The sequence below is a fragment of the Carex rostrata genome, chromosome 12 (assembly GCF_964058835.1).
Source record: "Carex rostrata chromosome 12, lpCarRost1.2, whole genome shotgun sequence".
NCBI classification, from domain to species: domain Eukaryota; kingdom Viridiplantae; phylum Streptophyta; class Magnoliopsida; order Poales; family Cyperaceae; genus Carex; species Carex rostrata.
Window position 1 is genome coordinate 8009107 of NC_135929.1, and position 14572 is coordinate 8023678.

The window sequence follows — 14572 nt, forward strand, 5'->3', positions numbered from 1 at the left end:
TTATATAATTATAGTAATTAACAACATTATCTAAAGTCTCATAGAGAAACTAGTAGCACCAAATTGATTAAGAAATTATAATATTCATATTGATTCAATGCAAAATTTAAATTCCTATTCAAAATATCCCTAGTAATATCATAAACTATTTATCTTTTTTATTTAAAATAACATAAGCATCATGACATAAATTATTTTTTTTATTCAAAATAATATAAACATCATGTCATAAACTAGAGGTTGAATAATACCCTTAACGGGTATACCCGCCCATACCCGCCGCCTAGGGTACCCGTGCCCGAGCCCGGGTATGGGTCGGGTACTCGGGTACGCGGGTACGGGCAAAAATCAGACCGGACCCGTTATTTTAGACCAATACCCGAGTTTACCCTACCCGAGTTAACCCGTACCCGACTAAACCCGTACCCGACTACCCGAGTACCCATACCCGTATACCCGAGTACTGTTCATCACAGTTCAAAATTCAAAAAATTTGATTTTTCCCCCCCAAACCGGTGCCATCCCATCCGGACCCGACCGGCCGGACCCACCCGGACCGGACCCAAGCCCGGAATTACTAACAAAAAAAAAGTTTTTAAATTAGTTTTTTTGTTATTTTTTAAATTATAAATTTCTAAATATTTCAATTAGTTTTTAAATTATTCATTTTAAAGAAGAATTACTAACAAAAAAAAAGTTAGAACTCCGCCTATGTTTTTTTACATAGCCGGTCCCAAGTCCGGAATAAAGGAGGAGGGTAACTTCTATTGTTTTAAAAATTTTGAGATATAAATAAATTATGAAACTATATAATTAGAACGATAATTTTAAAATAAAATAAAATGACTCGTGTAAAGAAATAAATAAATACATTTGTACTTAGGCGACTAAACAAACAAATTTTGGCAAGAATAATTTATATATATAAGTTACAAATTTTAATTATTTAGGAATTATAAAAATGTGACTTGATAATTTTATGTATATATACACACACTATTTGATATTGAATTATTCATATTTTAAAAGTCGAATTATATACACGTAATAACATTTAAACGACATTGTTAAAAAAAAAAACAGCAAAAAAAATAAATAAATAAAAAAAAAAAAAAAACCAGAAAAAAAAACAGCAAAAAAACAAAAAAAAAAACCAACAAAAAAACCGGCAAAAAAAAAAAAAAAAAAAAAATACCCGTTCCCGCCCTACCCGTACCCGCCTTACCCGTCAAGGGTACACGGGTAAGGGTATAGGGCGGGTAGGGTATGGTTTTTGAAAACTATACCCGCCATACCCGTACCCGAATACCCTTATACCCGAGTATACCCGTACCCGAGTCGTACCCGTACCCGAGTCGGGTATACCCGGGGTACCCGTACCCGCCCAAGTATAAATACTCTATCATAAACTATCTATATTTTTCTACAAATAGCGCAAGTTAAGCTATGGATTAAAATATTTGGTCCTTTAAAGAAATTTTCAATTTGGATTTTGAAATAAAAGTCTATCTAGCATAGTGTGCGCTATGTGTGCTACATGCTCTAGCTGACCGCTATTACCGCTATAGCGGTCATAGCTGAAATAACGCATTTTTATTCCATAGCTTAGCGTATAAGGTCTGAAAACACTATAGTGCGCTATTTAGAACACTGCTCAAAATTATATTTATTTCTCAAATATTCTGAATTTATTTTTGTATAACAATAAATATTGTTAATTAAATTACACTTTAATATAAGTTCATTTAATGTAAAAAAATTCAGAAACTGAAATTGACGGTCAACACAAAGACATTAACTTGGAAGAAAAAAATATAGAAGAGATAAGTAGATAACAGAAGAGCTTTCACCTTTTTAAAAAAAAAAAAAAGCCTCTCTCATGCATGAAAAAATATCAAAGAAAAAAATAAAGAAAGGAGGATGTGCTGAAATTGTTATTTATGTAATATGAGCAATTAAGAGACTTTGTATTCCTTTTCTGTTTTGTGAGCAAAAAGAAAATACTGATTCTTCACGTACTTTTTCATCTGATTGCTTTATCTGTGATATTATAATTATGTTACCTTTAGTCGCAATCAAGGGCGGACCGGCGGACTAAGATTTTCGTCAGGGCAAAAAAATATTGAATCGGATTTAAATAGCTAATATGATTTAAACTCATTAACTAATTAGATACTCGATAAAAAAATAATGTTTTAACTTGTACTTTCCAATACTCTATCTTGTAATTTCTAATTCTCTAACTTTTAATTCTATATCAATTAGAATTCAGAAAAATTATTTTAATTTTAACTATAAATTTAACTCGAATTACAAATCAAACATTCAGAGGGGAGCAAAAAAGTTATAAGAGGGGCAAAGTCGATCGAAACGTTCCGATTTTACTAAAACTTGTTTAATTTCCCATGAAATTTCATGAAATTTGTGTTGGACGAACAGGCCCGAACTGTAAATCGTTGCCTTTTCTATCGGAGAATGCGTATCCTCTGCATTAACTCGTCGAGTTAATGAATTTCAACCGTTTGATTTTAAACGAATCTAATTTGACTTCTGCTTATAACATAGGGGTCTTTTAATATTAGTGCGGATCTAGTTTGTACGAATCTAAAAACAGATCGAATGATCGAGATTCATTAACTTAAAAGATTTCTTTTAGTTAATGCAGAGGATACAAATTCCTAATCGGAAGTAACTGAATGGGAATTGAAAAACCTACTTCGAAATTTGCCGAGTACAAAGAAATACCATAACAAAAATTAAATGTCAATTTTTCAAATAAATTAGTTTACATTAAAAAATGTTAATTTTTCAAATAAATTAGTTTACATTAAAAAATATTTTTAACATGAATAAATAATACTTAAAAATTAAAGACATACAATAAAAAATAATCCGATTAACCGTGGTACAGTAATATAACAAAGAAAATAAAAAAAATTATACTGTTTAAAAGATAACAAAGAAAATTAGATAGTGTGACATTATAAACATATTAAATTAAACACATACATTATAAACGAGATAACTAAGAAAATTAAGAATGATCTTTTGTCTTTAATTATTCATCATGTCTCACAATCTTTTATCTTTATTTTCAAAGTCCAAACAGTCGATTCAAACTACTCAACATAATCTCCATATTTTAGAGACACAATTATATATATATATTTAAAAAAACTTTTTTAAATAGATACAAATTTATTTTTTCTAAACCGTAAAAAAAAACAATAATTTTACACGTATCTTATTTTAGTAACAAATTTTTAAAAAAAAAATTGATCTCCAAACATATTTAATATGGATATTATATTGGGAGGAGAGATCAAATTACAACAAGCATTTTCTACATTTTCAAAGTCCAAATCGTCGATCCAAACCGTTAGATGTGATCTATACAATAAAATGTGCTTGGAGACCAAATTTTACATTCTTTGAAATTTTTTTACTATTTATTAAGATGGGTACAAAATTCAATAGTTAAAATTCACTAGTTTTTGTACCCATCTTAATAAATAGTAAAAAAATTTCAAAAAATGTAAAATTTGGTCTCCAAGCACATTTTATTGTAAAGATCACATCTAACAGTTTGAATCGACGATTTGGAATTTGAAAATATAGAAAATGTTTGTTGTAACTTGATCACTCCTCTTATATTGGATGGTTCAGATCAACAGTTTGGACTTCAAAAAAGAAGATAAAAGATGTACACAACAAGACATTTGAACACACTTAGAAATAACTAAAAAAAATTTAAACATAACCTACGAAGGTAACGTATGAGATAGTTAATTGCCCCTTCTCTGTTAAGAAAGTTAATTTAGATATTTCTGGACATCAGATAGTTAATTGATTGCTTTACCACTAACTTAATAAGACTCATCGATCTCCACGCATTATATTACTATGATCCATTTCTATGTAATAGTTGCGTAGACAGCCACATCTATTTATAGTCAGAGTTGAAAGGCCCAAGAACTCCCATTCTTCAGATCAAACCTTCCTCTTAATACTTAAATCAAGTAAGATACCCTTTTCTTAAAACCGAATAAGGAAGATTTGTAAGAAATGCTTGTAAAGAATAAAGTCTCAATATTTGTAAGAAATGCTTGCGAAATGGGCCAAATTTTGAATAAGCGTAAAAAAATTGAAAAAGGAGGTATAGAAAACCAATTTTATAGAATTACAAGAAAAGCAAATGTATTTGTCGAACATACAAGTGCATTGCTTTATTTAGAAGATGGATCATCAAAAAGAAAAACTTCCTCAAGAGCAGACTACAGGCTCTGTTGCTGGAAAACAAGTCCCGACTTGGATCAAGGAAGGAAAACAACCACTGCCTAAAAATCGGAAATTTTCTATGCAGGTGCAGGGACCTACAATGATTTGAGTTGTCAAAATTAAATAAAAGAAAAAAGAAAAAGAAAGATGCATCCTTATTTCTTCATTCAACAAATTATGCAGCTGATTCCTTGGCAATCTTCTCTGCTTTGGCAATGACTTCTTCAATGCCACCAACCATGTAGAAAGACTGCTCCGGGAGGTCATCATACTTGCCATCCAAAACACCCTACGCGAAAAAAAAAATCAATATTTTTAGCACTGAAAGATGAATGTCCCAATCTTTTAAGCTAAAAAGAAAGGTCAAAATACAATGCACTTGAAAAATGAAGAATAATATAGACTATGGGAAGATAGCTGTAAAGGTACCACCGTACTTGAATCTAATCGCAAATATGGACAGACAAAAACAGATCACAGAAAATATATATAAAAAAAATGTTGAATTAATTATCTGATGTCCTTGGAGGCCTGGTATGAAATGAAGTTTACATGATTGTAAAGCATATAATGGATACTTCTCAGCTATGACAGTTACCATACTCAGAAAGGACTAAAAACGTAACCATGAGAGATACAATGGAGTTTTAAATATACAGACCTGGAAGCTGTCAACACCCTCCTTGAGGTCGACATACTTGCCAGGAGCACCCGTGAAGACCTCTGCCACATGGAAAGGCTGGCTAAGGAACCGCTGAATCTTTCTAGCACGTGCAACTGTCAATTTATCGTCCTCACTGAGCTCATCCATACCCAGAATAGCAATGATATCCTGGAGATTCTTGTAATTCTGAAGAACCTTCTGGACACCACGAGCAGTGTTGTAGTGCTCCTGTCCTAGCACATGGGGGGAGAGCATTCTTGAGGTAGAGTCAAGTGGGTCCACAGCAGGGTAAATTCCCAGCTCAGAGATCTGTCCCAAATTTAAAAACACAATCAGCAAAGAAAATTAACTATGAGAAAGACAAAGAATTGTAATACGATGCAGCAACTACATCTGGAAAATAAAGTACCTGACGTGAAAGCACAGTGGTGGCGTCAAGATGGGCGAAAGTAGTAGCGGGAGCAGGATCTGTCAAGTCATCAGCAGGTACATAGATAGCCTGGACAGAGGTGATAGACCCCTTCCTGGTTGTGGTAATACGCTCTTGCAACCCTCCAAGATCAGTGGCAAGGGTTGGCTGATAACCCACAGCAGATGGGATACGACCCAGCAAGGCAGACACCTCAGAATTTGCCTATATTTCAGTCAAAAACATATATTGTTCAAAAGACCATTCAAGTTACCCAAGAGCAATAGATACAAAAGCAAGTTTAAACCATTACACACCATTCCAACAGGGATTGAGGAAGAAACAGAAATTCAGCAAATTCACTGAAAATTTTGGTGAACTTGGGTAACCAATTTCCTTATTACCGAATTTCAAATCATAAAATGCTTATTTTATTTTCTAAATTACATAATCCTAAAACGTTGCATAAAGACCAGATACAGAATAAATAAATCCAGGGTAATGAGAAAAGAACCTGAGTAAAACGGAAAATATTGTCAATAAAGAGAAGCACGTCTTGACCTTCAGCATCACGGAAGTGCTCAGCGACAGTCAGACCAGTTAGACCAACACGAGCACGGGCACCAGGAGGCTCGTTCATCTGACCGTACACAAGTGCACACTTGCTTTCAGCCTGTGATGCAACTACATCTGGTTAGATAAGACAAAGATCCGCCATATACAGTTCAAACAAAGGATTGAAAGCTTTTATCTTTATTCATTTAGTTGCATTTCTTTCTAAAACACATAAATAACAGAACCTAACTGGTTGCATTCATTTAGTTGCACTCAATACCAGAACCTAACTGGTTTCAGTTCAAACAAATGATTGACAAACCACTAGTACCAACACACATACTGGCCCAGTATCAACGAAACTTGGCACCTTTGGTACCAGAAACAAACCAAATGCATGTCGCTCAAGCCAAGAAAGAACAACGAACAAATTCCAAACTTGTCCCATACAAATAGCATAATCTAGTCAGGAACTTTTAAAAATAGTTCACTACAAGAGATATTAACACATAATGACAAATTGAAACTGTCAAATAATACAAATTTGTGTAGTTGGTCTCAAAGGAATTAAAAAAACCTGCAACTTGCAGTTAGGTGCTGTTTTGCAGTAAACCCTCTAAATAAAGCTAGAATGATGTATACCTGCTTGTCACCTAGCTTGATGACACCACTCTCAATCATTTCTCTGTACAAGTCATTACCCTCACGAGTTCTCTCTCCAACACCAGCAAAGACAGAGAAACCACCTGAGAAACAACAAATCTATTGGTATACTGATAAAGAGAAGAACTCAATGCAAATTACAGATAAATATTAAAACTAACCATGAGCTTTAGCAACATTGTTAATCAGCTCCATAATGAGCACAGTTTTACCCACACCAGCACCACCAAACAGACCAATCTTTCCTCCCCTTTGATAAGGTGCAAGAAGATCCACGACCTGTTCAACATAAGAGTTCAATTATCATTTACTTCCTATAATAAGATAAAAACTAGAAGCTTTTGGAAAAGCATACTCTTTTTTCTATTGGTTTATGTTTGAAAGAGTAAAAAACTGACCTTGATTCCAGTAACAAGAACTTCTTGCTCAGTGGCCTGCTCAACAAAAGATGGGGCTTCTCTGTGAATGGGAAGGAAGTGACTTGTCGCTGTCAATAATTAAAAATATGCTAGTTAGACACAGAATATCACTGCAAGGCAAGTCATCCAAAGAGACTCTGATGATTGAATGACATAACATAGTATGTACTTACAGATGTCACCCCTCTCATCAATTGGTTCTCCAATGACATTCATAATACGTCCAAGGGTAGCCCTTCCAACAGGAACCTAAGAATAATTAAGAATAGATGAGCATGCAACCAAAAATTACACAAAATTTCTTTAGTGAAAAAATTGAATTATCACGAGTTAATAAGATGGACAAAACAAAATCAAGAGAAAATATGATTATTGAGGCAGGCTCCCAGGTTATAGGAATCATTAAGTAAAGAAGGAAGCCTTGATAAAACCATTCCAGATGATCTAAAATAAGTTATTAAAGATATATCTGTTAAAGTAATGGCCATGATAATGACTTTAAGCTAGTTGGTACAGATGCTTATGTATCAGATAGGTCATAAACAGTCTACACTAAGCTCTTCGACTTTTATGATACAAAAACTAGTCATACATACATTTTGGCATTTATACCTTCCTAATAAAAAAGAAAACCCGCAGAAAGAGCACTTTGGCATTGAGGAAGTAGATGCTAAGTGGTACATACACTGGATAATTTAATTCCAAGATGTAAAGAAATTCAACAGGTAATTAAATATACTAACAGATCACAAATATTAGTTAAATGAAAATGAAAAATTAACCGGATACAACACTATCAGCAGGATTATCATTTAAAATGCTAAAAGCCAAGTCTGACCTGAGAAGATGAGATTTACGTTTTTTGTTCAAACAAGAAATGCCAAACAAAGATTTAACTAAAGCGAACAAACCAAATGCACACACGAGACGCTATAACTAAAAGCAATACTACATGAATAAACTTGACGCTCGATCAAGCTCATCAATGACCGTAGCTCATATGATGCTGCTGTTTCAGCAGGGAGAACAATTCAACATAAAACTAAGATCAATCTCTGCACTGCCGACGTGGCATATCTAAGATGAATAAAAACCTACCCCTTGTTATTCCAGATCTAAAGAGAATAAATCAATCCAAATTTTCAGCAACATCACTTACAGTAATGGGAGATCCAGTGTTCAAAACGCGCTGACCCCTTACGAGACCTTCAGTACCATCCATAGCAATGGTACGCACCATATTCTCTCCAAGATGCTGCGCGACCTCCAAAACCAATCTAATTGAGTTATCTAGCACCTCAAGAGCTGTCAAAATCGGGGGCAGACCTTCATCAAACCTCACATCGACAACGGCTCCGATAACCTGACAGACCTGACCAATGGAGCCAGCGCCGGTGAACTCATCAGTGATCTTCCCGCTGGGACCAGCTGACGTGTCGGATTTGGGGGGTGGTGCGGAGGCGGCGGCGGTGGTGGCATACTTGACAGCGCGAGAGAGGAGGAATCCAGTGGGAGAGGGCCGATGGATCGGATTCGAGCTCCTAGGGAAAGGGGAGATGTTAGAGGAGCTAGATCGGCGGCGTGAGGCCGAGCGTAGAAGAGAAGATAGGACGCGTCGGGTCGCCATGGCGGCGATGGGTTGCGCCAAAGACTAGGGTTTCAAGAGGAGAGAGAGAGAGAGAGTGATGACTGGCGATTAGTGGGGGCATCGTAAGAGGAAATAGATCTGAGCTATTGAAGAATCCTTGCTCCGTATGCCTGGCGCAATCTATGAGTTAGTATGACAAGTGAGCCCCACTCTTGTGGGGTCTTGAGGACAGTTGCGTTCATTCTTTACAGACGTGGTGCAGCGATATTGCATATTTTTTTTTTATTTTTTTTTTGGTTACAGCCATGGCCCGTAGGCCTGCGATATTGCATATTCGCTTACCCCAACCAATGGAAGATGATACCTCCTGCTCTTGGTGTACAAACACCTTTAACAGATTAATAACTCTTGGCTCTCTGCCAATATTTTCGAGTTGCTCGCAGGAATCGCATTTCCAATTGCCTAATCGCTGGATGGACTTCGGAGACTGCGAAGAGCCCCTGTGCATGTTTCCTTGATTATCGATTATTTACTCGTTCTAAACCTCAACAAGCATCAAATTCTAGGCCTATTAAAAAACCAGCAAGCAAGGGTAAAGAAAAGGAAAAGGAAGGTGCAGAAGTTTCATTCAATTCTGAAGGATTTTATGAAGTCCGAGTGGACTATGAGCATGTCTCTAAGTTAGCAGCCGGATGTGGTTTCAAGAACAAGGAGGTAGAGGATGTAATTAAAGCCGACAATGCACAACGGCAAGCACAAACACAACTACATGACTCCAGTTCGGCTATGGGAGCAGAAGAAAAAGATCATAATTTATCTCGATTCGAATTAGATTCTGGTGATGAGCTTTCCTCAGATGAGGAGGCTTGTTAAAAGTATGTTGCTCATGGGGATAGGGTGTTTTAAAAAAATTTTAAAATGTCAGAAAAATTAAGAAAATTTAAATTGCTTTCGTGGAATGTGAGAGGGCTTGGGTGTTTGAAAAAATGTGATGTGGTTAGAAACGTGATAAGAGAATCAAGATGTGATATTGTAATTTTACAAGAGACTAAGTGGAATAATAGTGATGTGATTTACTATTTGCGAACTCTTCCTTCTTTTTTCAATAGAAACTGTGTTGTTCTACATGCAAATAATTCGGCTGGAGGCCTTTTAATTGCATGGAAGCATGGTTTCCAATCTCTAAACTCATGGACTACAAGGAATTCGGTCTCTGTGTTGTTAAAGCAAATCAATTCTGGAGCAACTCTCCTAGTTACCAATGTATATGGACCAACAATAGGTACTCTAAAACCGGCTTTCATTAATGAGCTTAGATATCTATCTTCTTTGGTCACTGACCCATGGATTTTGGGAGGAGATTTTAACCTAGTTCGGTGGTTAATTGACCGATCAGGTAATCAGAGGAATTTTACACTAATGTCATTATTTAATGACTTGATTAGAGAGATGGAAGTAATTGATATTCCCCTTCAAAATCGAAAATTCACCTGGTGTAGTAACAAGCCTGATCCGACTCATTCTAGAATTGACAGAATTCTGATTGCACCTGAATTATCTTTGCAGTTCCCTTTGATTACAATGCAGGCAATGGAAGTATTGGTCTCTGATCATGCCCCCTTGTTGCTTAGCTGCCGAAAACCAACAACTCCAAAAAGGCTGTACAAAATGGAACTCTTTTGGCTCTCAAACCCGCAGGCTACTGCAATTATTCAGGAAATTTGGTCCAATGGAGACCGATCTCTAAATGAGTTACAGAGATTTTCTAACAACTGTGAAAGGATGCACAAGCAGCTAAGAGATTGGCATTGTCATAATTTTGATGAGATTGAAAAGCAGATGCAATTTTGCAAGAAAACTATCTTATTTTTTGATCAAATTGAGGAACAAAGGAAACTAGAAAGCTATGAGTACAGGTTCCGAATTATGGTCAAAGAAAGAGCATATGCTTTGGCGGGTATTATTGAAGCAAGATGGCACCATAGATCCAGATGTAGATGGTTAAAAGCTGGAGATAAAAATACCCGATATTTTCACGCGGTGGCATCCGCAAGGCAGAGAAGAAATAAGGTGTCATTTCTCAAAGTACAAGATGTTATAATTACTGAAGAAGGCCAAATTCGAGATGCATTCAAAACACAAATGGAGGAGTTGTTCGGGGTTGAAGGCTCTGTTATCCAGTTCCAAGCTGACAAGCTATACCCACATAATCCGGACTTATCATATCTGGATCATCCATTTTCTGAAATTGAGGTTGAAAGGGCAGTGAGACAATTGTCAAAAAATAAAGCATCGGGTCCAGATGGGATACCCAATGAATTACTTCAGAAGCATTGGCCTTTACTCAAAGATGAGATATTTCTAATTGTGCAAGATTTTTACAATCATACCCTTAATTTGGAAGAGGTAAACCAAGCAAATATAATTATGATACCCAAAAAAGAATTCTCAGAGCAAGTAGGAGATTACAGACCAATTAGTGTCATGAATGTAATCCCTAAATTACTTTCCAAGATAATGGCCAACCGATTGAGAGAGGTGTTGCCTGACTTGATATCTTCAAGCCAAACGGCCTTTATTCAAGGTCGACAAATTACAGAAAATTTTAATTCCACAAGAGAGATGCTCCACCATATCTCAACTACTAGAAAATCAGCTTGTTTCATCAAAATTGATTTCTCAAAGGCGTTTGACTCGATAAATTGGTCATACTTGCAAGATGTCATGTTGGCACGGGGATTCCCGATTAGGTGGGTCAGATGGATACACCATTTGCTTAGCACAGCCTCTTCACGAATCGTCATTAATGGTGAAGTAACTGAGTTCTTTAAACACAAAAAAGGATTACGGCAGGGGGATCCCCTTTCCCCCATGCTATTCGATATTGCTGTAGATGTGCTTCAAAAAATGGTTGAGGTAATAAATCATTCTACTGCTGACAGGTTATCCAACAAATTGCGCAAGGCAGTCATAATCCATCAGTATGCTGATGATACGGTATTTACTGTTAAAGAGGATAATACATCTGTAGTTTCCCTTAAAATCATCTTGAGATTATTTACAGCAATATCGGGGTTGCGGATTAACTTTGATAAAAGCTCGTGGATTCCTATTAATATCTCACAAGATAGGATTCCAATAATCTCAGCGATGTTAGGTTGTGTTCAAACAAATTTTCCCATTAATTATTTGGGACTGCCACTAACCATAAAGAAGCCGAATAAAGCTTTGTACATGCCTCTCATTGAGAAAATAGAATCCAAGTTTGAAGGCTGGAAGGGTCGTTTAATCTCAAGAGGTGGCCGACTTCAATTAATTAATTCGGTATTAAGCTCTATTCCAATTTATTTCATGTCATCATTTCTATTACCCAAGTGGGTGATAAATAGATTGGATAGAATCCGAAGAAGGTTTCTATGGGGTAATTCAGAGACAAGGAAGGGCATTTCATTGCTCAGATGGTCTGAGGTATGTATGCCTAAACGATATGGAGGCATGGGAGTTGCTAATTTATCAATAAGGAATATTTCTTTATTGTTGCGTTGGTGGTGGCGTCTATATCGGCACCATAATTCTTTATGGGCCGAAATTATTATTATGTTGAGGTCAACTACCACAATTCAACAGCAACACAGTATTTGGATGTGTGAGGGATCATTCTTTTGGATGCAATTAAGAAAAATCAGACCATTCTTTGATTTCAGCACATACTGGCAAATCGGTACAGGGGCTGCCATTTCTTACTGGTTTGATTCTTGGACTACCCCTACAATGGCATCCATTACTACGCCATTACCAGCAAACCGCAAATGGTCACTCGAAAAAGCGGTGCAGTATGGGCTGCATGCCACGACAATACTCCACACCTCATCAGAAGATAGGATCCAGTGGCAATTTACTAAAAATGGAGAATATTCAGCGAAGTCCTTCTATGATGTGAAAATTACGGAAGGAAGAATAGCTTGTCAGTTTCAATTCATTTGGAATCTCAAAATACCCCCTACTGTTAGGGTATTTGCATTTCTTTGTATTCATGATAGATTACTAACTCATGAAAAAATGATTACAAGGGGTTTTCAATGTGCACATAGATGTGAAGTATGTCAGGTCCACCCTCTAGAGACTGCATTGCACCTTTTCTTCCAATGTCGCTCAGCAAGGGTGTTTTGGCATCTACTCTCGGTCAAGGCAGGCTTCAAAATAGTGCATCATGGAGATACAATGCATACCACTCTCACTAATTCCCAAAGATTGTGTAGAGGCCGGGTAGAAGCAAAAGCATGGGGCTCTTTTTTCTTTGGTGGTTGTTGGCACATATGGAAAAATCGGAACAAAATCATTTTTGATGGAAAAGGGGCTCTTTCAAGTGTGGTTGCGGATCAAGCTATGCATGAATTGAAGCTATGGATGAAATATTGTTAATTATAAATTAGGGGATGTATACTACAATATTTACCAGATGTTGCTGTTAAGTTGATTCCTCTTATTGTAATAGGAATATACTGTTGTAATTATCTGATAGCTTCTATCAGAATTTCAAAAAAAAAATTTATTAAATAATTTTATAAAGATCGAAAGTTTAAATAACGTTTATCGCGTCACAGAAGAATGGTCGAAAAAATGATGTTATTGTCATATTGCGCCGCTGTAGTGCCAATAGCATTCTAATTATGGTTCGAAAACGCTATAGCGCGCTATTTAGAAACCTGATAAAGAGTAAGGCTTGGTTGCTATAGATATCATAAGGTAATCCGTGCTACGGCCTAAGAAAACCTGTTGTATGAACTTTAAATTTGGATTTAAGTAGCTCAGTAAATTAGTTATATAATTAACTAGTAGAATATCATTTTTTACTATTTTTTATGATTTATGAAATATGGCAAAAAAAAAAAACTAAAATATTGTCAATTTTTTTTAGAGTTATACTTTGTCATATTTCACAAATTATAAAAAATAGTTAAAAAGTTTTAAAAATAATAAAAATTGATATTCTACGAGTTCATTATATAATCAATTTACTGAGCTACTTAGATCGAAATTTGAAGCCTGTATGATAGATTTTTAAGACCATAACATGGATGACCTTATGCTATTCATAACACCCAAGCCTTACTCTTTTTATAAATTGACAGTTATAACTTAAATATAATGTAATTTTACACATATATTTAATTAATTAACGGTTATTAAATAATTTCATAAATTTTATAAATATTTATTGGATCAATTTTAAAGATATAGATGCATTGTTATTTAATCAAATATCATTTCAAATAGTCAAAACTAGTGGTTATTTTTTCAAATATAACTTAATATATTAATTTCAAAAAGAGGGGGGGACTTCAACTGGTTCATGTATTACATGCTTCATCGTGCATCGTATTTTTGTTCATTTTTAAAATTTAAACAATCCATCTAAACCGATTAATATGGCCGTTGTGGTGTAGTCGGCCTTCACCCCAAACTACACCTAACCGACAACTTCATCTGCTCCATGAGAGAAGAATTAGAGAAAGAGAGGAGGTGAATGAGCAAGGGAGGATAAATGTAAACGCTACATTGATTTTTGACAGAACCATGATCCTCAAATCAGAGTATAAAATCACTGTATGGAAGTGAACGAAACCCATGTCTTGTTCCCTTTCATACCCGCTAATGCCGTTTTATTCCTAATTGTATGGCAGCCTTATTGCTGAAATTTTTATTAATAGGATATTAATTAAATAAATATTCACAATAGAGAACAAATCTGAGATTTTTCAAAATATAGGAAAAACGTGATAGTTTATAACATCCTCTGGACGTTATAGACTATCATGGCTAGAATTAGCGGTACTAATTACCACACTTATTAATTAACTAAAAAAAATCCTGTGATAATCACGTCTAGGCATGCCTTGCCTATAGTCCGTCCTACCCATATCATTTATTCCCATATCACCGATGTCATTTATTCCCATATCACTTATTAGTAGAAATTGCCTGGCCGTGATTAA

General features: G+C 35.5%; 2 protein-coding genes across 2 annotated transcripts; one reads left to right on the forward strand and one right to left on the reverse strand.

Annotated features, from left to right (window-relative positions):
• Positions 1-4157: 4157 nt before the first annotated feature.
• Positions 4158-8730, reverse strand: LOC144563401 (ATP synthase subunit beta, mitochondrial). Its single transcript, XM_078312872.1, has 9 exons — positions 8148-8730; positions 7162-7237; positions 6968-7056; positions 6731-6848; positions 6549-6652; positions 5866-6024; positions 5352-5576; positions 4940-5251; positions 4158-4567 (listed from the first exon to the last, which is right to left on the reverse strand). The coding sequence occupies exons 1-9, from the start codon at positions 8613-8615 to the stop codon at positions 4454-4456; spliced, it is 1665 nt and encodes a 554-aa protein (XP_078168998.1). The 5' UTR covers positions 8616-8730; the 3' UTR covers positions 4158-4453.
• Positions 8731-10025: 1295 nt separating this feature from the next.
• LOC144563588 (uncharacterized) lies at positions 10026-12998 on the forward strand. The gene has a single exon (XM_078313075.1). The coding sequence runs from the start codon at positions 10026-10028 to the stop codon at positions 12996-12998; it is 2973 nt and encodes a 990-aa protein (XP_078169201.1).
• Positions 12999-14572: the final 1574 nt, after the last annotated feature.